Source organism: Eleutherodactylus coqui, chromosome 1, assembly GCF_035609145.1.
Source record: "Eleutherodactylus coqui strain aEleCoq1 chromosome 1, aEleCoq1.hap1, whole genome shotgun sequence".
In the NCBI taxonomy this organism is placed as follows: domain Eukaryota; kingdom Metazoa; phylum Chordata; class Amphibia; order Anura; family Eleutherodactylidae; genus Eleutherodactylus; species Eleutherodactylus coqui.
The window spans coordinates 19,483,594-19,509,704 of NC_089837.1; the positions used below are offsets into that span (position 1 = coordinate 19,483,594).

Consider the following 26,111-nt stretch of genomic DNA (forward strand, 5'->3'; position numbering starts at 1 on the left):
TCAATGCAACAAGTCCCTCGTATGTACTAAGTTGGGAAAGAGATCTGTCGACCTCACGGTGGAACAAAAACACAAGCTCTGTATATTCACACACCTTTCATCTCCTTCAAGATTCACAATTCTCTCTCGCTTGTACATGCCTTCCCACCTGCACATCTTGATACCTTCTGTGTCCCCACTATGTTGGTGATTTGGAAGAGAACAAGATACGATGTTACACTTATTTTGAGATTGTCCAAAACTGGCAGGTTTTTGGTCAGAGGTATGGCACATTTATTAAAGGGGTGGTCTCGCGAAACCAAGTGGGGGTATACACTTCCGTATGGCCATATTAATGCACTTTGTAATGTACATTGTGCATTAAATATGAGCCATACAGAAGTTATTCACTTACCTGCTCCGTTGCTAGCGTCCTCGTCTCCATGGTTCCGTCTAAATTCGCTGGCAGCTTGCTTTTTTAGACGCGCTTGCGCAGTCCGGTCTTCTCCATTCAGCACGAGCCGCTTCAGTGTGCTCCCCGCTACAGCTCTTCTGCGCATGCGCAGACGAGCTGTCACTGCTCGGGAGCGCGCTGAAGCGGCCATTCTGCACCTTCCTCTGTTAGAGGAAGGTGCAGAAACTGGAGCTGCCCAGCGGAGAAGCCCAGCCCAGCCCAGCCCAGCAGCCCCGAGAAGCCTCCCAGGTAAGTGATGGGTCGGGGGGGGGGCTGTCGCTGCGCCGGGGGGGCTGCCGCTGCGCCGGGCTGCGCCGTCGCTAGGCCGGGGGGGGCTGCCGCTGCGCCGGGGGGGGCTGCCGCTAGGCCGGGGGAACTAGCGCTGGGCTCCGGAACCTAGCGCTGGGCTCCGGGGCCTTCACCTGGGCTGAGGGTCTAGCGCTGGGGAGCCGGGGGCTAGCGCCGGTTACCTGCTGTCTGGTCGGCGGCTGCGGGGCGTCTGGTCGGCGGCTGCGATGCGTCCGGTTGCCATGGAGACACAGCTGGCGGCGTCTCGGGAGCGCGCACGTCGGGCTGCAGCGAGCGACGGGGAAAGAGCCGGCGGCCATCTTGAGGAAACTTTTATAAGTTGCTGAAACGCTGGAACGGTAAGTACGAACCAGCTAGAAATGTCATTTACAGGGGGGCTTTGTAATGTATGTTTAATGGGGGGGACTGGGCAAAAAAAAAAATTAACTGCTTCCTCGAGACATCTCCTTTAATAGATTTACAAATTCTGTTCTAACTAAATCACCCATGCTGCTTCTCTTGCACCTCAGTGGTGTTCTACTGTCTACCTATAGTCGTGTGCCATCTGGTTAACACAGCAAGAGCCTGAATCCCGAAGCTATGCTGACAAACCTCATCATGTCCTATCACTATGGTTTAAAACGATACAGGAGGTGGAAGACCTCACAGCCTCGCTAAAGGGTATACATAAATTTCTGAAAACATGGATATATTGGATTGAATTTCGGGATTCACTGGAGTCCAGAACTCATTGAGCCTTTAAAGGGAATCTGTCACCTACGTTTTAGCTCTGTAAGCTACGCTTATGGGCTGAGTGTAGGTGACCTGCTGAGTCTGAGGATGTGTTATACCTACCTTTCTCTGTTGTTCCCCTGGCATCACAGTTGAAAGCCACAGCTTCGCGCATTAAGCAGTGTGCTAAGTAGTCCACCCTATTTTAACTTTATGGTGAGCGGACTACTCAATGCACTGCAGTGGCGGCTTCCAGCACCCACATTAATAGGTTAGTTAAAGGGGTTGTCCCGCGGCAGCAAGTGGGTCTATACACTTCTGTATGGCCATAATAATGCACTTTGTAATGTACATTGTGCATTAATTATGAGCCATACAGAAGTTATAAAAAGTTTTATACTTACCTGCTCCGTTGCTAGCGTCCTCGTTCCCATGGAGCCGACTAATTTTCGCCCTCCGATGGCCAAATTAGCCGCGCTTGCGCAGTCCGGGTCTTCTTCTTTTCTGAATGGGGCTCCGTGTAGCTCCGCCCCGTCACGTGCCGATTCCAGCCAATCAGGAGGCTGGAATCGGCAATGGACCGCACAGAAGCCCTGCGGTCCATGGAGACAGAGGATCCCGGCGGCCATCTTCAGCAGGTGAGTATGAAGACGCCGGACCGCCGGGATTCAGGTAAGCGCTGTGCGGGTTGTTTTTTTAACCCCTGCATCGGGGTTGTCTCGCGCCGAACGGGGGGGGGGGGGGTTAAAAAAAAAACAAAAAAACGTTTCGGCGCGGGACAACCCCTTTAAGTATAACACATCCCCGGAATCAGTGTGTTGCCTCCTTCTAAGCTTAGCTAATAGGGCTAAAAGGAGGTGACAGAGTCTAATTTACAAGATTGATAAGCTTCCACTTTGATCTACTCTATTCTTTTTGACTCTCCTTCTTTCATCCTCTTCCCCAATCTCCTACACGCTAGTTTTCATGTTGAGAAGATATAATGATTTTTTTTCTCCAGAGGATTCTCCAGAAATAACAACTGCTCATAACATTAACGGGCCTTTAATGCTTAAAGATTGGGTCCACCATAGAACTGATGAAAATGGGATGAAAATTTGTCAACCCATTCTGGAAGATCGCCATCAGACAATGGATGAATGCATGGAGTTCACTGGCATTTCATAATGTTCCTGTCAGCAGACTTTAACAGATGAATTGGACATGAAACAAGTTGCAGCAAAATTCATGCTTCGTCTGCTGACCCCTGAGCAGATGGACAATCGCCCATCTGTGTACCATGCTTTGAAGGAACGATTGGTGTTATGGTTACGATCCAGAAACAAAACGGAAATACTGATTCAGCCAATGAAAAAGTCGATCTTCTCCTCATCCCAAAAAGCACAACAGGGTGAAAACAATGCTTCTTTGTTTGTTTGATGTGAGAGGATTAGTGCACTCTCATTTCTAACGGGGTCAAACAGTTAACCAAATTTTTTATGTGAAAGCTTCGAAAAGGTTGCATCACGTTGTACGAAGACAACTTTCCGATTTTTGGCAAACAGGTGACTGGTTCTTCCATCGTGACAACACACCTGCCCACACAGCGCTGAGCGTCAAGCAATTTACGATGAAAAACGGCATTACACCCTTTCCTCACCCTCTTCAGTTTTAACTGATTTTACTCCGTGCAACTTTTTCTTATTTCCTCAAGTTAAGAGATTTCAAAGTAAAGCATTTGCTGATGTTGAAGAGGTGAAGCAAACGGCACAAGTACTAAAAGACATCAATAACGCTGAGTTTTAAAAAAAAAATTTGGACAAATCTTTTGCTTCAAATGGAGAGTACTTTGAATGAGGCTGAAATTTCAAAATCCACAAACAAATAGATAATTTTTAATTAATTCCGCTTTCTAACGCGTACCCCCTCGTAAGAGACCATCAACAGCCTCGTTTCTAGAATTCATACGGTAAGTAAACGGCAGGCATCTGTGAACCACAAACTGAAGAGTTAGACTGTAAATCTGGACTTCAGTAAGATGCCCTCATCTCCATGTTGTGTGTGTGTGTGTGTGTGTGTGTGTGTGTGTGTATATATATCTATATATATAAAATTGAATGTATGTCTGTCTGCGTGCGTGCGTGCGTGCGTGCGTGTTTGTCCTTTATGCGCTACTACACCATTCATCCGATCGCCATGAAACTTTGGGAAGTTGTTGAGTACACTCCTGGGAAGATTATAGGCATAGTACAAATATCCTACGATAAATGGCGCGCGAGCGTCGTCGAAAGTTACGCCCCCCCTCCACGTAGATCGAATAAGTAAGCCACCTGCTATTGTGATGTCATCACTGATGTCATCAACATCGGACGCCCTTGAACATGCCCCAACATCTATATATATAAAATTGAATGTATGTCTGTCTGCGTGCGTGCGTGCGTGTTTGTCCTTTATGCGCTACTACACCATTCATCCGATCGCCATGAAACTTTGGGAAGTTGTTGAGTACACTCCTGGGAAGATTATAGGCATAGTACAAATATCCTACGATAAATGGCGCGCGAGCGTCGTCGAAAGTTACGCCCCCCCCCACGTAGATCGAATAAGTAAGCCACCTGCTATTGTGATGTCATCACTGATGTCATCAACATCGGACGCCCTTGAACATGCCCCAACATGTTCTATAAAGCTGCATTGTGATGTCATTAAGGCTGTATTATGACACGTACAGCTTGGAACCACTAGAGCACGCCAGCCAATTACCATTGGAGTTGGAAGTGGGTAAACAAGTACTAGGATATCTTCCTAAGAAGCCACAGCAGCCGGATAAATTGTATGTTCCACCCAACGGCTATTTTATTCAGCCCGCAAGGGGGAAGCAGCGGCCTACAAAATCTCATTCAGGTAGGTAGGTTCAGTTCTTGGAGGTTGGGGAATGCTTATGGGCAAGGCCTTATGTCTCATCCCAACTCGATTATTCAATTCTAAGCGCAAAAGAATTAGCGTCCAAATTTTACGTACGGAATGTAATTCTCTCACTTCCCAATGTCATAGAAACTTGAAATTTGGCTCGAGCATTGATTATGTCATAAATAGGAAAAGCTAATGGGTCCCAACTCGATTATTCAATTCAAAGCGCCAAAGAATTAGCGTTCAAATTTTACGTACGGAATCTAATTCTCTCATTTCCTGATGTCATAGATAGATAGATAGATAGATAGATAGACTGTATGCAATAACCCAGATAGATAGATAGATAGACTGTATGCAATAACCCAGATAGATAGATAGATAGATAGACTGTATGCAATGACACGTACAGCTTGGAACCATAAATACTAGAGCACGCCAGCCATTTACAGTCAGTCTCCATTGGAGTTGGAAGTGGGCAAACATGTACTAGGCTATCTTCCCAAGAAGCCACAGCAGCCGGATAAATTGGATGTTCCACACAACGGCTATTTTATTCAGCCTGCAAGGGGGAAGCAGCGGCCTACAAAACCTCAGTGGTCGCTGCTGCCGTCATCTAGATATATAAAAACAAATGTATGTATGTCTGTCTGTCTTCGCAGCAACGCGCGACGGGTACGCTAGTCTATATATATAAAGACGAAAGCCCTCACTGACTGACTCGCCAAAAGTTCTCCAACTTCCCGATGTCGTAGAAACATGAAATTTGGCACACGCATAGTAATTGGGTCCCAACTCGATTATTCAATTCTAGCGCAAAAGAATTGGCGTCGAAATTTTACGTACGTAATCTAAATCTGTCACTTTCCAATGTCATAGAAACTTAAAATTTGGCCCGAGCATTGATTATGTCATAAATGGGAAAAGTTAATAGGTCCCAACACGATTATTCAATTCTATGCGCAAAAGAATTAGCGTCCAAATTTTACGTACGGAATCGAATTCTCTCACTTCCCGGTGTCATAGAAACTCGAAATTTGGCATGAGCATTGATTATGTCATAAATAGGAAAAGTTAATGGGTCCCAACTCGATTATTCAATTCTATGCGCAAAAGAATTAACGTCCAAATTTTACGTATGGAATCTAATTATCTCACTTTCCGGTGTCATAGAAACGTGAAATTTGGCACGAGCATTGATTATGTCATAAATAGGAAAAGTTCATAGGTCCCAACTCGATTATTCAATTCTATGCACAAAACAATTAGCGTTGAAATTTTACGTGCGGAATGTAATTTTTTCACTTTCCGGTGTCATAGTAACGTGAAATTTGGCACGAGCATTGATTATGTCATAAATAGGAAAAGCTAATGGGTCCCAACTCGATTATTCAATTCTATGCGCAAAAGAATTAGCATCCAAATTTTACGTGCGGAATGTAATTTTTTCACTTTCCAGTGTCATGGAAACAGGAAATTTGGCACGCGCATTGATTATGTCATAAATAGGAAAAGCTAATGGGTCCCAACTCGATTATTCAATTCTAAGCGCAAAAGAATTGGCGTCAAAATTTTACGTGCGGAATGTAATTTCTTCACTTTCCGGTGTCATAGAAACTTGAAATTTGGCACGAGCATTGATTATGTCATAAGTAGGAAAAGCTAATGGGTCCCAACTCGATTATTCAATTCTAAGCGCAAAAGAATTAGTGTCTAAATTTTACGTACGGAATCTAATTTTCTCACTTTTCGGTGTCATAGAAACGTGAAATTTGCTCCGAGCATTGATTATGTCATAAATAGGAAAAGCTTATGGGTCCCAACTCGATTATTCAATTCCATGCGCAAAAGAATTAGCGTCCAAATTTTACCTGCGGAATGTAATTTTCTCACTTTCCGGTGTCATAGAAACAGGAAATTTGGCACGAGCATTGATTATGTCATAAATAGGAAAAGTAAATAGGTCCCAACTCGATTATTCAATTCTAGCGCAAAAGAATTGGTGTCGAATTTTTACGTGCGGAATGTAATTTTTTCACTTTCCAGTGTCATAGAAACGGGAAATTTGGCACGAGCATTGATTATGTCATAAATAGTAAAAGCTAATGGGTCCCAACTCGATTATTCAATTCTATGCGCAAAAGAATTAGCGTCCAAATTTTACGTACGGAATGTAATTTTCTCACTTTCCGGTGTCATAGAAACGGGAAATTTGGCAGGAGCATTGATTATGTCATAAATAGGAAAAGCTAATGGGTCCCAACTCGATTATTCAATTCTAAGCGCAAAATAATTAGTGTCCAAATTTTATGTACGTAATCTAATTCTCTCACTTCCTGATGTCATTTTATATGAAGGAAACGTCGCATGGTTACCTCCACGTGGTGTTTCCTGGGTAACGCAGAGAACTATGCAAAATGGTGAACATATGTTTTTCCTCGGTATCTCTAAAGTAACCACGACTTCATAAGATTTTCCGTGTGAACACCAGATAAATACCAGTACCAAATTAACTCGGGCGAAGCCGGGTATATCAGCTAGTCTATATATATATATATATATATATATATATATATATATAGTTAATTCAGCACATCTTGTTTACTTGGAAAAACCTATGAGATGAAATAAACATTGATCTCCCCAAATGTTTAAGAGCTCGGTGGACATCTTTATTTCGTAGGCTGTAGATTAAAGGGTTTAACATTGGTGTGATGATGGTATAGAAAACCGCTACCATCTTATCATACACATTGGAAGTTCTATGTATTGGACGCATGTACGTGACAGTAGCCGCCCCATAAAAGAGAATCACCACCGTGATGTGGGACATACATGTGGAGAAGGCCTTGTACCTCCCAGACTGGATTTTCAGGATGACCAGAAAAATGTGTACATACGAAATCAGAATAAGACAAAAAGGAATAAGAAGCAATAGGGTGCCACCAGCCAACATAATAATGTTATTAAGTGAGATATCACTGCAGGCTAATTGTAGCAATGATGGACCTTCACAGAAGAAGTGGTCAATGGTGGGAGATCCACAAAACCTCAAGCGATATATCAAATATATATCAATAGAAGAGACGATACAGCCAATGACCCAGGAGACACCGATCATCGTAATACAAGACACAATATTCATGATGACATTATAATGTAAGGGGTTACATATAGCCACATGTCGGTCGTATGCCATGAAAGCCAAAAGGATGCACTCCGTTTGGCCCATTAAGAGATAGAAGTAAACTTGGAGAAAACATTCAGAAAATGAAATACTCTTGGAGGAAACAGCAATGTTCAGCAACATCTTTGGTATGATAACTGTTGTGTAGCAGATGTCCAGGAAGGAGAGATTTGAGAGAAAGAAGTACATGGAGACATGTAGACGACTGTCAACGCTCACTGCCATTATGAGCAGCAGGTTTCCAGCCACAGTAGTCAAGTACACAGTCAATACCAACAGAAGTACTAACACTTGCAGATGTGGATCGTCGGACAGACCAAGAAGAATGAAATAATTGATCAAGGTCTGGTTCTCACTTTCCATGGCAGCAATCACTTAATTATGGAGACCATGTTCTCATGAGGACACTTGGTTAAGGCAAGGCAGCAATAGTTCTTGGAGAAATTTCAACAACCCAAAATAGTCTTACAAACTTTTTAGAGGCTCAAATTACTAATCTAGGTTAAAGTTTAGAGAAGATGCTTCAAGTACTTTACCAGGTTTTCGAAACATTACATCAAGAAAATTAGGATTAGTGGCTGAACCATGAAGAGATCTTTGCCCTAGCATGAAGAACTTTAATACAGGGAGAGAATTTGCTATTCAAAAACGTTAAATGCTTCAAGTATCAACCTATGTCAAATTTGTTTGGCAATCCTGCTTTTCCTCCGGGTCTGGATACTGTCGGTTTTGGGTGGGGGATTTCCAAGAGCTGCACTAGAATTGTTGATGGGGAGGACAGGGTTGGGTTTTCAACAGTTTAAGTATTTCCAGTCGGTTCACTGAAATTTTTTGCTTATGATAGATTAAGCATTACGTCTTATCCTTAATCGATAATAGATGTACTTTAGTTGATATGTCCATATTCGTACGCATTTGTTATGCAGTTTTGGGATCATCGCCAGACTCTAACTTTACTTTGCCTACAGGTAAACTTTCCCACATGCACAAATGGGAGGCAGACCTGGATGAGGAGCCTCCTGCTTCGAAATGGCATAAATTGGCAAATTTGTGTGCAAAACTTTCAATTTAACTTGTCGATTATGGAAGTGAGCTATTAACTTTTAATGCACTGGTACTTGATCCCCCCCAGATATTATCCTGTATGTTCCCTGGGGTATCGGGTCTCTGTTTTCAGGGATGTAGAGATGAAGGCACCTTTTTGCACATTTTGGGGAATTGCCCTGGGCTTCGTCACTTCTGGATTCAAGTGTACACTTTTTATTATTTCCCATCACATATTTAAACTTGCATAAATCACCTTGGGAAGCCCTCCTTGGCATTCGGATTACCAATATACGTAAGCGCACATTTAGATGGGTCTCACTGTGTTTTCTGTCTCCCGTATGGCTATTGCTCACTCTTGGAGGAAAGCATTTGTCAGTATTGACCTTGTTAAAATCAACTTGTCCTGGATAATAATCAATACGAAGTTAGCATCCATTCTTACTGATTGTCAGGAATTTTTCAAGAGAACCTGGGCATCCTGGTATCAATACTCCCTCACCATGCAGTTATGGAACCCCATAGTCCAAGCTCAAATTCTCCCGGTAAATATCAGTTCGTGTAATAGTGCCTCTTCAACACCCCTATTTCATTTGTAGTCTGCTCCATTTATTCTCATAACCTGAAAACAGAATTTAAATGTCCCGATTGGGACTTTGATGACCCGAATGGTCTTGCCGCAATAAGATCGTGGAGGTGCTGTTTGGTTCTCATATCAGTTGGGGGCCATCTGAAGGCCCCCCAAGACTGTCACGATCATTCGCCTTTTAAAAATGTGCCTGTGGCCTGTCATTACTAGGCAGCCTGTTAAAAGACGGCGTAATGCAATACCATAGTATTGCATTGTACTATATAAGTGATCAAACGATCGCAAGTTCGAATGGACTAATAAAAAAAGTTAAATATTTGTTTATTTTAAAAATTATTAAAAATTAAAAAACAACCTTTCCCTGGTCATCACAATTTTAAAAAAATGGTGCATCCATAGAGGTCCATTTATTTAAGATAACACATAATTAATCCCACAGGATTACCTGCATTAAGAAAAAAGAAAAAAAATGAATAGCAGAAATGCATTTTTTTGGTCATTCTGTTAAAAAAAACCCTGCAGAATGTGATGTCGATGCACGCGCAACAATGACCCTTATTCATGAAGGGGTTCAAATGAAAGGCTGCAGAGAGTTGTGGCTGCAGCTTGGGGACTGTCAGAGCTTGTATGTTCTTAGGTCTCTTATATATCTTTTCCTTTATTCCCATCACAGAATCCAAGCAATCAGGTGTCGGCACCAGAGACCACACGGGATCCCAGAAGACTGCTACACGGAGAGGGTTCCTGGTTGTACAGGGATCATTACTTCCATCTCTAGACACAAATTAGGTCTAAACTAAAATAACAATGAATTTATTACAACACAAATATACATCGGTAGTAAAGTGAACCTGTTGTGATGAAAAAAAAGGATGCGCCCCTTTCAAGCCCATTAGTATTGGCTGTTTGTCACACTCTGAATGGTTTCTGATATTTAAAAAAAAACTTCGTTGAGCATCACCTCAAAATGTGCATCTCCTGCTGCATCTTCACTGAGTTTTTGCAAATTTACCATTTCTACAAAAATACTCATTCTCAAAAAAGTGAAGCAACTAAAAAAAGTTGTAGGAAACTGATTGTAATGTTCATATAAGTAAGTGATTACCAAAGGAGAATTTATTGTGGAGAACCGATCCCATGAAGGGAGACTCTAGTAACCTGTTGTACCGCTTCTATCTTGGATACAAGATGTGATACCGGCAGGCATGGAGGTTCTAGTACCCCTTTGTACCGCCTCTAGCTTGGATACAAGATGTGATACAGGTTGGAATGGAGGTTCTAGTACCCTGTTGTACCGCCTCTAGCTTGGATACAAGATGTGATATGGGTTGGAATGGAGGTTCTAGTACCCTGTTGGGCCACCTTTAGCTTAGATAACAGATGTGATATGCGCAGGCATGGAAGTATACAGGTTCTGTATGGTATCATGCAGAATTTCACTCCAAATTTGCTGTAACTGAGCCACTAGATTGTGAAAGCTTGTAGACTGTTGAAGTTGGCGTCCCAGATGGTCCCAAAGATGTTTGGTTACTGATAAATCTGGTAACCAGACAAGCCACATGGGTGTGACAATGTTTTGGGGGCTTCCTGTGACCCCCTTGTGTGTGCAGACGAGAATTATCCTGCTGGAAAATCCCTTTTGGAAGCCGTCATGAGAGGAACACCTGTAGCTGCAGGATGTCCTGAATGTATCACTGAGCTACTAGGGATGACCGACTGTCATATGCTATGCCCCCCCCCCCCCCAGACAATCACACCAGCAGGGGGCAGTGTGCCACTCCACAGCAAAGACAGGATTGAGGCACTCACCCCGAGGTCTCCAGACATAAACCGTCGTCAGCGCCCAAACTAAACCTGGATTAGTTGCTAAAGACAACCCGGTTCCACTCCATAGCAGTCCACTTTCGCCGTTCACGACCCCACTGAGATGATGACAGTGGGTGGGTGTCAAAGACATTACATGTAACGAGTGCTGTGAGACCAAATGACCTTCAGCCAAGTGCCTGGAAGTGGTTCTGACACTAATGATGGTGCCACCTGTCTCTGGATAGTGGACAACAAAACAGTTGGAGCTACTCATGCCTATTGGATGATCAGAAGATCCTCTCTACAGGTGGGCTGTCGAGGGTGTCGCCTTGTGTGCATGCCCTTAGGAGGTGTTGGGAACAGTGGATGTCTGTCAGACTGGTCAGAACGGCACAGATAGTGAGCAATTCATCAATATGACCATCTAGTTTCTCAATGCGCCCCTCTCAGACTCTGGTAACGGGGTGAAATCTCTTCTCTGCATCGTAGAGGCGTCTAGTGTTCAACAAGCGGAAGAAGAGGTCACTACACACAAGGAGCCTCCGAGAGCCTCTTATAGGCCAAGGGGGGAACCACTTTTAGGATCTCAGGTGACAAGACCGTTCATCTAATCACACCAGAACTTTAATAATTTGCATATCTGCCTGATATGTAACCACATGCCAAGTTTTGCAGCAAAATGACAACTTATTCTATGGTCGGGATTGTGTTTTTTACAAAGAGTGCATCTATTCTCTTTGTGGGATTGAGCAGAAATTAATTTCTTTTCATACTGTATCCCAAAGGTACAGCTCTAGGGAGGGCAAAATTAGCAATGAAACTTGGATCATGGGGTAACCTGTAGGCCTCTCTGCTAAATAAAAAGTCCCAAGTATTCTAAATGGTACATGATAGGTGAAGGCCCAGAACTCTGTACTCAACCAGTTTCTATGACAACCTGTTTGGCGATATAATGTCACCAGAAAGGTGTCATATTGAAAAAGATATCACCCTCCAGGCTCTGTTTGAATCTAAGATTAGTATTACAAGTGCTTTTCTGTGTTTTGTTTTGCATCTTGACCCTGGTTGTTAACTTGCTACAATGCAAATACGCTTCTCCCTTGTCTCTTCTGACCTTGTTACTTCGTCAGCTCTCTTTTCTAACTTTCTTCTACTTCTGCCTGACTCAGAATGTATTTTCAGTATTGACCCTTGGCTATACAGACTTTTGTATGTATTCTACATTTTCATCTCTATGTGGCAATACCTGCAGTGCCTCCAGCTGTTGACTACTTTGGTGGTTGCAATCTAGAAATCTAAGCAGGAAAGTCCATACCATAATTCTTTGAGAATCCTAGAATGGTAGAGTTGGAAGGGACCTCCAGGGTCATTCGGTCCAACCTCCTTCCCAATGCAATATTCACTAAATCATCCCAGACAGATATTTGCCCAGCCTTTTGTTTGAAGACTTCCATTGAAGAAGAACTCCCCACCTCCTGTGGCAACCTGTTCCACGTATTGGTCACCCTTACTGGCTAATATCTAATCTGTGTCTCCTCCCTTTCCGTCTCATTCCATTGCTTCTAGTCTTTCCTTGAGCAAATGAGAATAGGGCTGATTGCTCTGCACTGTGACAGCCCTTCAGATATTAGTAGACAGCTATTAAGTCTCCTCTCAGACTTCTTTTTTACAAGGTAAACATTCCCAGATCCTTTAAAGCCACCTCCCAGTTTCAGGACAAAATCTTGCCCTGGGACTAATGAAAGCAGTTATACTACCCACTGTTGGTCCTCTATGCTGATGTCCCTCTGATCCTCTGGTTTCACAACCAATTTTTGGCCATCCAAGATGGCTGATGCAATCTTTAGACTGACTAATTCTCACAGTGCATTGGTAGTGCGAGACTACCAATGCACTATATCTGCTCTCTGATGGGTCAGCACTAAAGATGAGCGAGTATACTCGCTAAGGCTAACTACTCGAGCGAGTAGTGCCTTAGTCGAGTATCTGCCCGCTCGTGTGTAAAGATTCGGGTGCCAGCGGTGGGGGAGAGCAGGGAGGAACGGAGGGGAGATCCCTCTCTCCCTCTCTCCCCCCCCCCCCCCCGCTCCTCCCTGCTCACCGCCGCAACTCACCTGTCACCAGCTCCCGCACCCGAATCTTTACACACGAGCGGGCAGATACTCGACTAAGGCACTACTCGCTCGAGTAGTTAGCCTTAGCGATTATACTCGCTCATCTCTAGTCAGCACTGCTCACCTCAGTAGAGCAATACACACTGTTAATTAGATAGTTAGAAAATTGGGTTAGCCATCTTGGACAGCTGAAAACAGTATCCGGAACCAGCGGATCAGAAGGCCAACATCAGAAAAGAACAGCAGCAGATAATATACCTTCCACTTCTGCTCGTGGGCCAGAAATTTATCCCAAAAGCAGGGGTCACTTTAACCGTTTCTCATAGGACATGGTTTGCAGAGCAGTCCGCATCTTGGCAATTCTCTGAAGTTGCTCCAGTCTGTCAATGTCTATAGCATGCCGCTAGTGTAAGTAGTGAAGGTGTTTAACAAAACTTTTTCTATACCAGTGTGTGGTAGACAGACAGCATATAAGATCCTCCCAGACCCCCCCCCCCCCTGCATTCCTTTTCACTGAATTCATAACGGTTTCTTGGTATCTTATAGTTACACCTTAAAATGTGTAACTTATTTTAATTAGTTTAGTAATACCCTATCATGTATTCTTAATAGTCTTGGAGGTATATACTTTTCCAGTGATGTCATTTATGGTATATAAACCACATACACCTTAGAATAAATTAGAAATCATCTGATACAGCAATAAGGCTGGTGTGATTTGTATTTCTCCTGGGTCCAGACTTCTACACAAGATCTGGGAGTGTCTTCTCTGATAAACATATAAATTCTCCCTACAATCCACACCATACATACATTCATCCTATTCAACACAGCTTACCCTTCATCCTTAACCTTTTCCCCAAAGTTAGCACTGCTTTCATTGCTTTTAGGCTCTCTGGCACAGACTGAAAAGAGCCCACTCAGATTTTTTCTCCTAGCCATGCGCCAGCTTATTTCAAAATTATGCAAATCAACATCAACTCCAACGTGGCTACAATGGATAGAGACATTAGATAAAATAATGTTAATAGAAGGGATTGGAGCAAATGATGACAACAAACATGCCAGCTTTTATAATACTTGGACAGCTTGGATAACATTCCGTGCCTCCCTGCGCTTAAATGTTTGATATTGGGTGTTGCAACCCCATAATTAGAATTCACTATATTCTTTATCCTTCACTCATCAAAATATTACTATAAGAGTCTCAAGCCCTACAAGTTGTTGGGCATAACTTACCCCACCACCAGCTTCCCCTTACATCTCCTCCCTCTTTCCTCTTCCAGTTTCCTCAACTTTTGCCATACTAATGAGTGAAGGTCTGGGTATGCCTGGCATGAGCGTAGACCTATTTTTTCTCTTATTGTTGTTAGTGTTTAATGAAATAGAAGAACTATATAGTTTGAGTCTAATAAGAAACGATATCATATAACTGCTGAGGCATATCTTGAAGGTAAACTACCTTGTAGTTCTTCAATGAAATACCTTTGAACCATAATTAGCAGTCAGTCTGCCAGTTCTTCTGCCCACTGCAAGCTATCTCTATGTTACTGCATTACCACTCCCTTCCCCTCTGATAAAGGCCATAAGCCTTTATCACTGGACTAAACCCTCCAGGTTCAAAACTCCCCACTCAGGGATCTCTATGTGTAATGTTCTGTCTACAACACTCTTCATGTTTTACAAAGAAAATCCCTTTTTCTCTTGGCGGAACCCATCTTTTTGACCTATTCCTTCCAGCTCTTTCTGCTTCAAAGAGTGCACAAGAGCTTGGTACACAAGCCATTTGTACTGTTTAGCTTTCAAAATGGCATCTCTCATCTGCATCAGAGTGGGAGCCAGTTTCTTCTCGCCTATGTAAAATGACCCCTTGTGTCACCTCTGGATGCCTTAGTGTCTTCCAACTCACTACCATTGTTTACAGAGGCAATCTCTTCCTTCAAGACTTTTTCACTTTTCACAAACTTTTCACCTATAGCACTCAGGCTACCTTACAAGTACAAATTGGCATAGTTTGCTGCTTGTAAACCATTGTTAAGATCCTCCAATAGGAGGCTCTTGGAACACACTGTTTAACTTCTCTCGTACTGGAGTTCCCTTTTCAGCATCTTTCTTGGTGCTGAGTCTTGCATTACTGTGCGCAAATACTTGTTAAGCCGTTCTACTTCAGCCTTCATTTCAAGGGTCTCTTCCAGGGTGTGTCACATTCTTTGACATATTTAGCAGAAATTGTTTGTTCCGAACTAAGCAACTGATCAAACTTCTGTTTCTTCTCCAAGTTGGACACAATCTGATTTTGAAGTCTAATTTTAGTCTTCTCTAGTTTGTTGTAAGCAGTTGATTTTTCTTCATACCACTGGTTTGTAGCTTCAAATTCTTTATGAAGTTTTTTTCTTCTGCTCTTCAACAGAATCCAATCATGCAGTATTCTCCTCCGTTTTCTTTTTCCTCTCTGACACCTGAGCCTGAAGTGTTAAAAGCTGATTTGATAAGATTTTCTTGGTTTCTACTTCTTCCTTTAATTGCTCATGGAACACATTCCTCTCATCTTACATTTGTTTCAGCCTGATACTAAGGTCAAGCTTCTTATTTCTTCTTGCAACTTCTGTGAATCTTGAATCTGCACTTCCAATGCTTCTAGGATTTATCTCTTTTGCTGTTCAACAGAGACCAAGCATGCAGTATTTTCCTCCATTTTCTTTGTCATATCTGCAACCATATTCTGAAGTATTGAAATGTGTTTGGACAGGTTTTTATTTGTTTCAGCATCTTCCTCTAACTGATTGGGGAACACATTTCTCTCATCTTTATGTGTGCACTAAGGCCAACCGTCTTGTGTGTTTCTTCTTGCACCAGTTTCTGAGACTCTTGGATCTGAGATTCCACTTCCACTTGCAGTCTATTTACCTTCTCAGACAGCTCTGTCTGTAACCTGTCGCCTTCTGCGATTTGTACTTTTAGGTCTTGAAGCTATAAAAAGAGGGTTGTATCCTGATGCATCAGTGTTTCTCAACGAGAGAATGTTCATACAGTAATTCACTTTAAAAATGTTAGAAGTTACTATTCATTATACACCTAGACCTAAGTAAGATCCATTCATTGCGATGTATTGATTTTACTTCATTCAGAAAATCATGTTTACTTGGAAAAATCTACAAGGTAACCACGAACCTTCCCGAATGTCTAAGAGCTAGTTGGACATCTTTATGTTGTAGGCTCTAGATTAAAGTAATTAACATTGGTGTGATGATGATATAGAAAACTGCTACCATTTTATCATACACCCTAGAAGTTCTATGTCTTTCTTTCATGTACGTGAATATACCTATCCCATAAAAGAGTCACTACAATGAGGTGGGATATACACTTGAAGAACGCCTTGTTCAATCTTGATTGAATTTTCAGGATGACCAGGAAAATGTGCATATAAGAAAAAAAGAATAAGAGATAAAGTTATATGAAGCAAGATGGTGCTTTCAACCAACATCAAAAAGTTATTAGCTGAGATATCGTTTCAGGCTAATTGCAGCAATGACGGAGCCTCACAGGAGAAGTGGTCACTGATGGTAGTGGGTCCACAGAACCTTAACTGAAACACAAAATATAAATCAATGAAAGAGATGATACAACCAGTGACCCAATCAGGGTCAGTGACCCAACCAGGAGATCACGATCATCCGACCACAGGACACAACATTCATGATCACATTATAATGTAAGAGGTTACATGTAGCTACAAATCAGTCAAAAGCCATGAAAGACCAAAAGATGCACTTCGTTTGCTCCATGAAGAGAAAGATATAAATCTGAAGAAGACATCCAGAAAAAGAAATACTCTTGTAAGAACACAGCAATATTCATCCCCATCTTTGGTATAATAACTGACATGTAGCAGATGTTTTGGTAGGAGAGATGTGAGAGAAAAAAGTACACTGATATATAGACCACAGTCTACTCTTACTGCAATTATGAGCAGGAGGTTCCCAGCCACAGTAGACAAGGACACAGTCAAGAAGAACATGAGCAATATCACCTGCACATATAGGTTGTCCGAAAGACCAAGAAGAATGAAACTGTTTTTTAAGGTCTGGTTCTCACTTTATATGCGAGTAAACCATGCCATGACCCTAGTTTTAGAGATCTTACCTCTTCTGAGGACACTTGGTAAAGATAAGACTGTGAAGGTTCTTGGAAGAAATCTGACAATACAAAATAGGCTTAAAGGGGTTGTCTCACGCCGAAACGTTTTTTTTTTTTATTCAATAGCCCCCCCCCGTTCGGCGCGAGACAAACCCGATGCATGTGTTAAAAAAAACCAAAACGGGTAGTACTTACCCGAATCCCCGCGCTGCGGCGACTTCTTCCTTCTTCTTACTTACCTTAGTAAGATGGCCACCGGGATCTTCACTGTGCAGTCCATTGCCGATTCCAGCCTCCTGATTGGCTGGAATCGGCACACGTGATGGGGCGGAGCTACGAGGAGCCGCTCTCCGGCATGAGCGGCCCCATTCAGAAGAGAGAAGACCGCACAGCGCAAGCGCGTCTAAAATCGCCAGAAGAGGCGATTTTAGACAGATCCATGGAGACGAGGACGCCAGCAACGGAGCAGGTAAGTGAATAACTTCTGTATGGCTCATATTTAATGCACAATGTACATTACAAAGTGCATTAATATGGCCATACAGAAGTGCTTAACCCCACTTGCTTTCATGAGACAACCCCTTTAAATATTTTAAAACCTCAAATTACTCCTTTAAACATCAGTGGTTGAGCCATAAAGAGTTATTTGCTCTAGCACAAAAAACATGTAAATATTAAGAGATTATGTTGTTCAAAAAGTTCACAAAATGCTGCAAGGTTTGAAGGTTCCAGGATCTAAACATATACGTGTTCACTAAGACTTTTGTGGAAGGATTCAGAATACTTAGCAGTTGACCCCCGAAGAGGTCCTTGTCCTACCACACCAAAATGAGATTAGATCATGTTCTGTAAAAGGTTCTAGACATCTATCAACAATCTAGAATAGCCCCAAAGTATGTAAAGTACCCCAAATATTCATCTAGCTCACCTCACAACTTTACCTACACATTACGTTCTTGATGGTATATTGAATCATCATGAGAAATGGAACAAAAGAAAATTGGTAATTTCTGAAATAACTAATTGATTATTTTTGAGTCATATGGCATCAAAGGATTTTAAACTGCAAAACATTAACCCTTGAATCCCCTGCAATATGATGTGTGCTCCTACAGTGATGCAATCTGCTGTGTTTTCAGGCTAAATTAAAATATTCTGGCCACATTAGACATTGTTATTGGAGAATGAGAGCCTCAAAATAACTAAAAATTTACTTTACAAAGAGCTATGAGAAGATTTAGAAGAATACTATGAGGAGCTGAAAAGGGGATATAAGAAGATCTGAAAAGGATTTATGGGACTATATGAATGATTGAAAGGGCTATAATAAAAACTTCAGTCAGGCTAGAGTAGATATTAACATAGTATGTTAGGCTGAATGAAGACAAAATCCAACTAGTTTGGCCTGTTTTAACCTCCCCCTTGTTGGTTCAGAAGAAGGCAAAGCAAACCCCAGTTAGCCAATTAGCTCCTATGGAGGAAAAAAAAATCCTTCCTGACTCCACAATGGCAGCCAGAGTAATCCCTGGATCAACATTTGAGATCAACAACCCGCTGGTTACCTAATGTCTATATTCTGTAATATCATAGCGCTCTAGAAATACATCTGGTTCACTCTTAAACTCCTCTATGGATTTTGCCATCACCACGTCCTCAGGCAGAGAGTTCCACAGTCACACTGCTCTTACACTAAAGAACCCCCTTCAATGTTGGTGATGAAACCTGCTTTCCTCTAGACGTAGTGGATGCCCTCTTGTTACCATCACAGTCCTGGGCATAAACAGATCATGGGAGAGATCCTTGTATTGTCCCCTCATGTACTTATACATGGTTATTTGATCACCCCTTAGCCGTCTTTTTTCCATGGTAAATAATCCCAATTTTGATAGCCTCTCTGGGTATTCCAGTCCTCCCATTCCCACTCTAACATCCTTCCTGAGCACCGGTGTCCAGAACTGTACACAGTATTCCATGTGAGGCCTGACAAGTGCCTTATATAGTGGAAGAATAATGTTCTCGTCCCTCAACCCTATACCTCTTTTTTTTAATGCACCCTAATACTTTGTTTGCTTTTGAAGCAGCTGACTGGCATTTATTGCTCAAGTTAAATCTACAGTCCACTAGTCCCCACAGGTCTTTTTCTATCTCACTTTTCCCATTTAGTGTGTATTGGTGACATCCGTTTCTCCTGCCCATGTGCAGAACCTTACATTTATCAATATTGAACTTCATTTGGCATTTTTAAACCCAAGCCCACAGATTATATAGGTCCTTTTGTAGCCGTACATTGTCCTTTGTATTACTCTTGTATCATTTTGTGTCGCCTGCAAACATTAATATTTTACTGTGTAGCCCCTCTATCAGGTCATTGATAAATACATTGAACAGAATGGGGCCTAATACTGAACCCTGTGGCACCCCACTAGCAACGGTGGCCCAATCAGAGTACAAACCATTTATTACCACCCCCTGCCTTCTATCTCTGAGCCAGTTCTTTACCCAGATACACAGATTTTCGCCCAGACCGAGCTGCCTCATTTTATATATCAACCTATTATGCGGCACGGTGTCAAATGCTTTAGATCAATAGACTCTCCCAGGTTAATCCTTGAACTTACTTCATCGTAGAAGCTGATCAAATTGGTCTGACATGATCAACCCCTCATGAACCCATGCTGATGAGGAGTTATGCCGTTGTTTTCCTTGAGGTATTCTAGGATGGTGTCTCCCATAAACCCCTCAAATATTTTTTTTGAATTATTGAAGTGAGACTTACTGGCTTGTAGTTACCAGGTTCGCTTTTAGACCCCTTTTTGTATATTGGAACCACATTGGCAAGGCGCCGATCCAGCGGTATAACCCTGGTCTCAATAGTGTCCATAAATATAAGAAATAGCGGTCTATCTATCACATTACTTAGTTCCCTTAGAACCCTTGAGTGTCTTTAATTTGGGCCCAGAGATTTATCAATTTTGATCCTCTTTAACCGATTTTGCACTTCCTCCTGTGTTAAGCAATGAATATTTAGTTGGGTGTTCGTTTTATTCCCCTGCATCTCGTGTGGCATTTCTTTTAATTTATAAATACACTCGAAAAAAAACTATTTAATAGATTTGCCTTCCCCCATCGTCTTTTATGGTTTTTCCTGCATTATTTCTTAGAGGGCCAGTGCTTTCAGTGAAAATCTTTTTACTGTTTATATAATTGAAGAATAGTTTATTGCTCTCTTTGGCAATCAGTCTTTCTGCCTTCTTCTTAGCAATTTTGATCTTTTCTTTACATGATTTGTTTCTTTCCCTGTATGATTTTAGCGCATCTTCATTGCCTTCTTGTTTTACTAGTTTAAACACATTTTTTTCTTTTATTGACCCCCTTTCAGTCTTGTTAAGCCACATTGGTTTCCTTCTACTTGTAGTTCTTTTGTTTTTAAACGGTATGAACTGCTCACATGAGGTCATTAGGAGATGTTTTAAAACTTCTCCCATTTGTCATCTTTACTGTTATTTATGGTTCAAATAAATTTTATTGAATACAAATTTGCCTTTGTTTGTTTACAGCTTAAATTGTCTCACAAAGATATAAAGAAAAAAACAACTTTAAAAGAAGGTTATCTGTTTGTGACGGTTTCCTAGGCAGTTATACCTATAGGGGTTGGAAAGGAGATAGCGAGGGGAGTGTTTGAGTGGGAATGCACCTGACTTAAGTAGGTTGATCAGGAGTTGTGTGGCTAGAGCACACGCTATGGTGTTTCCCCACTCTGTTCCTCCTCTTGGCTGTACCTGAGAATCGCGAATAAGCATACCATTCCGGTTCTAAAATGGAATCTCGAGGTGACTGTTCCTTTCCTACCAAACTCTATTTAACTTACACTAAGACGTACGCGGGAGTGAGGGAAATGGGGGAGGGGGTAGACAGGGAGGGGGACAGGTGTAGGTAGGGGGGGAGAGGGTATCGGGTTAGGTGGGTGGAGACTATTGAAGTTGTGGCAAATGTTGTCCAGAAGCTCGACGGGTATGCGATCAATCAATTGATCCTTGGTCTAACCATTGTTTAAAGGCATCTGTTTCCCTAAACGCAACCCAAGACTGCCATGTCTTGTGGTAGGCTTCCCACAGTTTAGGCTCGTCTGCCCTCAGCTCGTCCAGTCTCATGAGAGTATGGAGCTCCTCTACCCACATGCCTCTGGTAGGTGCGGTTGTGGAATGCCAGAGTCTTGGGATAATTCTTCTCACTGCGATTATAAAGTGTTTTAGAAGACTTAACTTCACTACTCTCAAAGAGCCTGGGAACAGGGAGAGCAGAGCGAGTTTAGGAGTCATAGTCACATCTGAGTGACCGACCCGATTATATAGTATTGTCACTTCCCTCCAAAGGTCTGATACTGGGTGGCATTCCCACCAGATGTGAATCATTGTCCCTCTGCTCCCATTGCATCTCCAGCACACCGGGGAGGACTGGTGGAAAATTTTCTGTAGTTGGTCTGGGGTTCTGTACCATCTTGAGACCAACTTGTAATTAAGGTCTTGGATTTTACCTGCTGTAGAGACCTTGTGAGTAAAGGTCCAAACCTTGCTCCAGTCCTCCTCGGTGAGGTTTTCACCTAGTTCCCTTTCCCATGGCCCTTTATACTTCGGGATCTCGTCCCCCATCTCCCGACTCAGCAGTATTTTGTAGATCTTAGAAATCATGTGTCTCTGACCTTGGTTCGATATGCAAATTTGTTCGAACTCCGTGAGGGGCGCCGTCAGGTTTACCTTCGGCGTCAGCGAGCTCACAAAACCCCTCAACTGTAGATATTGGAGCCAGGTGCCTGGCTGTGGTGAGGTCTGTCCCAGGATCTCGGTCATGGGTTTCAGTCCCGTCTGCGTCAGCACATCTCTCAGCCTTGGGATTGGATCAGCTGGAAGGGATAGGAGTCCCTTTTGGCTTGTGGAAATTTCAAATAGGGGATTTGCTATGAGTGGTGTTAGCGGACCTGGGACTGTGACTAGTCCTGATCGGGGTGCAAAACGCGCCCATGTGTTAAATAATTGGAGACTGAAGGGGGAAATGTTGGGGATAGACTTAACCCACTTGGGGGGAATCCAGGGGGCTCCGTATAGGCCGTCTATTTCGCCTGAGTGTTCAATTTCCACCCAGAGCCTTGAACCCCTACCTGTGATAATATCGAGGGCACAGTTTGCTATGTTGGCCTTATGGTATAGGGAAAAGTCCGGCAGACCCAGGCCCCCCCTTTCTTTTTCCCTCGTCAGCAGGGAATGTCGTAGTCGTGGTTTTTGGCCCCTCCAGACAAAGTTTATAATTAGGGTTCTGACTTTTAAAAAGAATGTTCTCGGTAACCCTATCGGGATGGTTTGGCAGAGATATAAAAATCTAGGTAATACATCCATTTTTATCGCATTAATTCGTCCGTTCCATGAGATATATAAGGGATTCCATTTGCCCAGATCCCTTTCGAGGCTCTCGACAAAGGGGATGAAGTTAAGTTTATAGGCCAGGGATAGATCTGCTGATATGTTCGTTCCTAGATATTTTATGTGCGAGTTGACCCATCGGAAAGGGAGTACTGACCCCAGATGGGAGACCTCGGCCTGCGGGAGCGAGATGTTTAGGGCTTCGGATTTCTGTGTGTTGACTTTGTAGTTATTGATTCTTCCGAATTTTTCGAATTCTTTCAAAAGCACAGGCATACCGACTCGGGGGTTGGATAAGTACAATAACAGGTCATCCGCGAATAAAGCCATTTTGTGTTCTATTGAGTTTATCGTGAGACCTTTTATTGAGTCGTTTCCTCGTATGGAGTTAGCTAAAGCTTCCATAGTTAAAATATATAGGAAAGGGGAGAGTGGGCACCCCTCTCTCGTTCCGTTCATCACTCTGAAGGGGTCGGATAGAGTCCCGTTTACTCTAATTCTGGCCGTGGGATCCTGATATAATGCCATAATCCATTGGAGCATTCGTGGGCCTATTCCGATTTTCCTCAAAGTGGCAGAGAGGAAGGTCCAGCTCACCCTATCGAAGGCCTTCTCGGCGTCAATTGCCAGAAGGCACAGCGGGGTATTTGTGGTCTTGGCCCGAGCTATTAAAGACATTGTTTTAATGGTGTTATCCCTTGCCTCTCTGCCTGGTACAAAGCCCACTTGCTCCAGATGGATCAGCTTTGGGATTAGGTTCTGTAGTCTGTTTGCTATCAGTTTTGCAAACATCTTGATGTCTACATTTATTAATGAAATTGGTCTGTAGCTCCCGCAGGCCGAGGGGTCCTTCCCTGGCTTGAGGATAATTGAGATATGGGCTTGTAATGCTTGTTTGGGGAACGGATGACCTCTATTTACTGAATTAAATGCCTCTAATGCTATTGGGGAGAGTTCTTCTGCAAAAAGTTTGTAGAATCTTGCTGTATACCCATCAGGCCCTGGGCTTTTGTTTATCTTTAAGTTTTGGATTATGTCTGTCAGCTCTTGTGGGGCAAAGTCTTGTTCCAGGGTCTCCGTCTCGGTTGGCGTTAGGCTCTTTGGGGCATGGTCGGACAGATAAGCCTCTATCTCCTTGTCTAGGGAAGGAGAGGAAGAGTGGGTCTCTGTTGGAATGTTATAGAGTTTATTATAGTAGGATTTGAATTCCTCTATTATGTCTTTGGTGTTATGGGCCAGATGTCCCCTAGATGTCTGAATTTTGGGGATATAAGTGAGAGGTGACCTGGGGTGTAGGGTTCTAGCGAGGTGGCTCCCACACTTATCCCCATATTCGAAGGACCCCTTTCTGAGCTTGTCTCTGCAGGTCAGGGAACGCTGATCTAGAATCTCTAGTATTTGTTGCCGAATTGACGATATTTCGGCTCTTAGGGCTTCGCTTTGTTGTCTTTTGTTAGCGGTTTCCCTGACCCCCAGCGAGGCCAACAGTTTTGTTAAGGTGGCGGATCTTTCTTTTTTAATTCTTACCCCGTGGGAGATTAAAACACCTCTTAGTATACATTTGAGTGTCTCCCATTTTATTGGCGCGGGGGTCTGATCGGCCTGGTGTGTCTCTTTGAATGTTTCTATTTCCTTCTTGATTGCCGCGATGCATAATGGATCTCTTAGAAGATTATCATTGAGTCTCCAAGACTGGTGTCTTGGCGCCGAGCCCCACCCCGCCAGGCCTCCCAGGACCGGAGAGTGGTCCGACCACAGCAGGTCTCCATGTGAGCATGAGGGGGAGCTGTCTAAAAGACTGTGGGAGATCAATAGATAATCTATCCTGCTATATGAATTGTGAGCCGCTGAGTGGAAGGTATAATCCCGGGCCTCTGGGTGCAGAGTTCTACAAGCTGTAGCGTGTCTAGTTTTTTCCTAAGTGTTCTGATTGCTGATCGGGAGATAGAAGACTTACCCGAAGTAGTATCCATGGCGGGATCCATGACCAAGTTGAAGTCTCCTCCAAGGACAATTTTCGACCCGTCTGCGAAGTTGGCGAGGATGTTCAACACTCTCAGAGCGTGTGGTACCTGGTTCTGGTTGGGAAGATATATATTTGCAAATGTGATTACTCTGCCCAGAATTTCAACCTTAAGAAAAATATATCTACCACCTGGATCGATCAATGAGTCGACTTGCTGGTTCTGGAGGGTTCTGTGCAGGGCGATGGAGACCCCTCCCGCCTTTCTCAAGGGGTCAGGGCTGTGTAGCCATGTAGGGTAGAGCGCGGAGGAGCAGGTCGGCACGCAACCTATCTTGAAATGTGTTTCTTGCAATAATGCTACCATCACCTTTTTTTTATGCAGGTGGTACAGGAGCTGCCTTCTCTTCTGGGGGCTATTTAAGCCTTTGGTGTTGAATGAGCAAAATGTTAGGTTCGCCATCTAGGATTTGGTATAAGGATAGGTGCCTGTTTCTCATCTCCACTCGGGCGGGTTAGGATGAGGGGGGGGGGGGGGGAGGGACACACATTAGGAGAGGTCGTGGGTGGGCAATACATGAGGTAAAAACGTACAACCGGGGTACAAACATTAACTGATAGGGGGGACACTAATGGTCCCCTCGAACTAATTGCCTGCCTAAATCCGGCAGAAATCCGCAGCTTTAGTTAGCTGTCAGCCCTATGTGGGAGGTTGGGAGCCAAGGAAGGGTAAACTCCCTCCCGCTTCCCAACCCCTTACGTTAAATGTTTCCCGGGTTCTAGACCCAGGAGTGATATCAATGTGGATAGACGTTCCCAGACCCGGCCAGGTCAAGCTTTTCCCCTCTGCTGGATTAGTCTGGTGGTGCGTTCCCTATGTGGGATGGCGCGTGAGGTAAAAAGAGAAGAAAAGAGGGGGGGATAGTAAACGAGAGGGGGGGGGGGAGTTGAGTCAAAGAGAGTTTAAAGAACAAGATATGCATAATTTCCGCCAGATCATTCAGGGGCCTCGCTTCCGGCGACGTTCCTATCTCCCTGTCGGTGTTCCTTGCGGCGGCGGCTGGACCTTGTGGTTGCTGGTTGCCAGGTGTTCCTTGGGGGCATCACTGGTAAAGCGCATGGGGAGGGCCAGTCTGGAAGTTGGACCGGGGGGAGCTCCAGAGTGCCCAAAAAGTTCGGTAGGTCTCCCAGTCCTCTGAATGTCGTGGACCTGCCGTTCTTGAATGCATGTAGTTGAAAAGGGAAACCCCAACGATAGGGGACTCCTCTTTCCTGCAGCAGGGTCAATAGGGGTTTTAGGGCTTTACGTAATTGTAAGGTTCGACGTGATAGGTCTGGTAGGATTTGGATTGGTGTACCCTTGAAAGACAGGTCTTTGAGGGAGCGGATTTTTTGTAGTATTAAGTCCTTGTCCTTATAGAAGTGGATTCGACAGATCACGTCCCTGGGTCTGCCGGGGTCGGAGGATTTCGGGCCTAATGATCTGTGGATTCTATCCACTTCCAAGGTGGT

At 43.4% G+C, this 26,111-nt stretch overlaps 2 protein-coding genes across 2 annotated transcripts in view; both read right to left on the reverse strand.

Annotated features, from left to right (window-relative positions):
- RAB10 (RAB10, member RAS oncogene family) overlaps positions 1 to 26,111 on the reverse strand; it is a 97,854-nt gene that overhangs the window by 50,362 nt on the left and 21,381 nt on the right. The window lies entirely within an intron of this gene.
- LOC136591463 (olfactory receptor 2D2-like) lies at positions 6,930 to 7,892 on the reverse strand. The gene has a single exon (XM_066588562.1). The coding sequence runs from the start codon at positions 7,890 to 7,892 to the stop codon at positions 6,930 to 6,932; it is 963 nt and encodes a 320-aa protein (XP_066444659.1).